This window comes from Protomyctophum bolini (genome assembly GCF_963924005.1).
Source record: "Protomyctophum bolini genome assembly, chromosome: 4".
Taxonomy (NCBI): domain Eukaryota; kingdom Metazoa; phylum Chordata; class Actinopteri; order Myctophiformes; family Myctophidae; genus Protomyctophum; species Protomyctophum bolini.
Window position 1 is genome coordinate 15211217 of NC_137865.1, and position 2744 is coordinate 15213960.

At 41.5% G+C, this 2744-nt stretch overlaps 1 protein-coding gene across 3 annotated transcripts in view; it reads left to right on the forward strand.

The window, feature by feature from the left end:
* spg11 (SPG11 vesicle trafficking associated, spatacsin) overlaps window positions 1-936 on the forward strand; it is a 49284-nt gene extending 48348 nt beyond the window's left edge. For all 3 annotated transcript variants that reach the window (XM_080761092.1, XM_080761094.1, XM_080761093.1), the window contains exon 43: window positions 87-936. In XM_080761092.1, the coding sequence (XP_080617218.1) occupies window positions 87-267 (181 nt within the window). In that variant the 3' untranslated portion in view covers window positions 268-936. The remainder of the gene's footprint in view (window positions 1-86) is intronic.
* Window positions 937-2744: the final 1808 nt, after the last annotated feature.

Consider the following 2744-nt stretch of genomic DNA (forward strand, 5'->3'; position numbering starts at 1 on the left):
GTGTGTGTGTGTGTGTGTGTGTGTGTGTGTGTGTGTGTGTGTGTGTGTGTGTGCGTGTGCGTGTGCGTGTGCGTCTGTCCTCCCAGGTGGACTCTGAATCGTCCAGCAGGCAGTAGCAGCCAGAACCTGCGTGGGTTCCTACGGTTCTGTGATGATGTTTCTACATTGTACAGACTGGCCTACCAACACCAGCTCACTGACCTGGCCAACCTACTGTTACAAGACTGCAAGAGCAGCAGCTATCTCACTGACCGCCTGGCTAACTGACTGGTTAAATGACTGACCCACCTGGTTAACTGGCTGACCTCCTGAATGACTGAGCGACTGGTTAACTGACTCACCATCTGGTTCTCTGATTGAAAGAGTGAGTGATCCGTCTAAAGATTGTCTCACTCAATTTTCAAATGATTCCGCCTAACAATCAGAATCACTAAAAATGCACAGAAAATTAACCAAATATCCTACATCCCCCTCGCTTCCAATTTTCTTCTGCAGTCCAGTCCTACTGTAAATAAAATTACTCAAAGAGTATCTCGCTTGGTTAGCAGAAATGGGAATTCTATTTTAAGATGTGTTAAAATAGATACTCCTCAATGGAAATAACAAACAGAAGACAGCTTCCTGGCACAGCATTTGCGAAACTTGTTTGTCCAAAACGGTTTCTGTTCAAGAAATGGAAAAAGTATCTGTGTCCCAGTCGAGCCAATGTACTTATTATTTAGTACGAGCAGTCGAAGATTGTGGAAGAGCTTTCTGGCTTTGCAAGGATTAATTGACCCGATTGGTTAATTTGCTGAAAGTGGCTGTTCACACATCTGATAGCTAATGTTATAACTAACATTATCAACTTTATGTTGAATTCATACTTATCATCTAAATGCTTTCTACGATGTCTTCTGTGGAGATTAAATGAAAACTATCACTGAATGCAATAAATTGTCTATTGATTAAATAACTGAACGTTGTAACTGGTTTACTGTGTGTACGGTATGTCTGTTAGCTGTTGGCATTCAGAGCTGTATGACCGCTGTGTTCTTCTACTGTCAACCAATGAGAACACAGCTGCAGCCGTGTTCCAGAAGACGAGGTCAAGTGCTCATTCAGTAGCATAAAAAACGTCGAAAAATAGGATTTGAAAATAATGGAGAAAAAAAAGATGGGTTTTAGGCCATCGTTTTTTTTCTTTTCTTTTTTTTCTTTTATCCTCGTTTTTCATCATTTTTTACCATGGGCCCATACCGTACGGCATACTATAGCACGCCGTTTGTCATAATTTTTGAGGATTTTAAAAAAAATGAAAAAAACGATGGGTTATAGCCCATCGTTTTTAGATTTTTTGAAAAAAGAATTATCCTCGTTTTTCATTATTTTTGACCATCCCACTGAGCAATAGCCAGCTATTAGACGTGCACACAACTCTGCTGTTTTATTTGCATACGCATCAAGTAGCGGGTTGGCTGGTACGGTGCACACAGACTGGGCGAAATTATTACTTGCGCGCTCTGCTTGCGCAAGTAATTATTATTATTAGAAAGGCCACACTGCTCTGACATAATTGTGTGTATTGACAGGTCACACTGACCTCGACTAATTATATTGCCTCCTGATTCTGATTGGTTCATTTGGAGCATGTCTTGCAGCAACAGAGTGGCCACCATCCCTAGCGACCGTTCCCAGTGGAGTCTAAATGTAGACGTCTAAACGTATACGTCTAAATGTAGACGTACACATTTAGACGTCTGTATACATTTAGACGTCTACATTTAGACGTCTAAATGTAGACGTCTAAATGTGTACGTCTTCTCTTATGGGGGTCCCTGGCATATCTTTTCAAATGGGGGTCCACGGGCTAAGTAGTGTCAATTTGGGGGTCCTTGACATGAAAAAGTTTGGGAACCACTGCTTTAAACACTTTAGCACTTTATGAACATGAACAAAATAGATGGGTCCCCCCTGGAACTCCCTCAGGTACCCCTGGGGGTCCCCGGACCCTACTTTGGGAACCACTGTGCTAGATCATTCCCTGTGCAAACAAATCTTAGGCTAATTGTCAATGATAAGGTTGATACGTTTCCCCCTATAGGCCTAGGCCTATATGTCATGGGTTCATGGTTTTCGTGAAAATCATGAAAAACGACATACTAGTAGGCCATGTCGTAGATTCTTTTTTCATGTAAACACAAACATTGCAGAAAAAAGTGAGGACACAACTTGTGATTGGCCGGAATGAGATGATATATGATGAGAGCGCCCCTCACTTCACACGCGTGTGATTTTTTTTTACTTTGGTACTCAAAGTATCTAATTAGTCTACAGTGACAACATATGCAGATAGAGAGATACCATGTGAAACTGAATTTGTGCTTTTTGATTTACGTCATATTGTCTCTTTATTGTTAATGGCATTTAATGTTGGTGTTTGCACCGTTTGTTTTACATCATCACTTACTTACTCAGGCTTCAATGAGCGCTCTCCATTTCATTCGATCCCTGGCAGCATGTTGCGCCTCTCCCCAGGACAGATTCATCTGTTCCAGCTCCTGCGTCACAGTTCTGCGCCAGGTGGTCTTGGGCCTCCCAGGTTTTCTTTTGCCTGGTGGTGTCCATCTTTACATCATTACATCACCTAATCAACATGAGTTAGACTTTAATATATTAGCGCCCCTCACTTCACACAGGTGTGACTTTTATACTATTGTTTTTGCTTGAATTGAGTTTTCTAGTGCTTTCTGTGTAATTTCAAT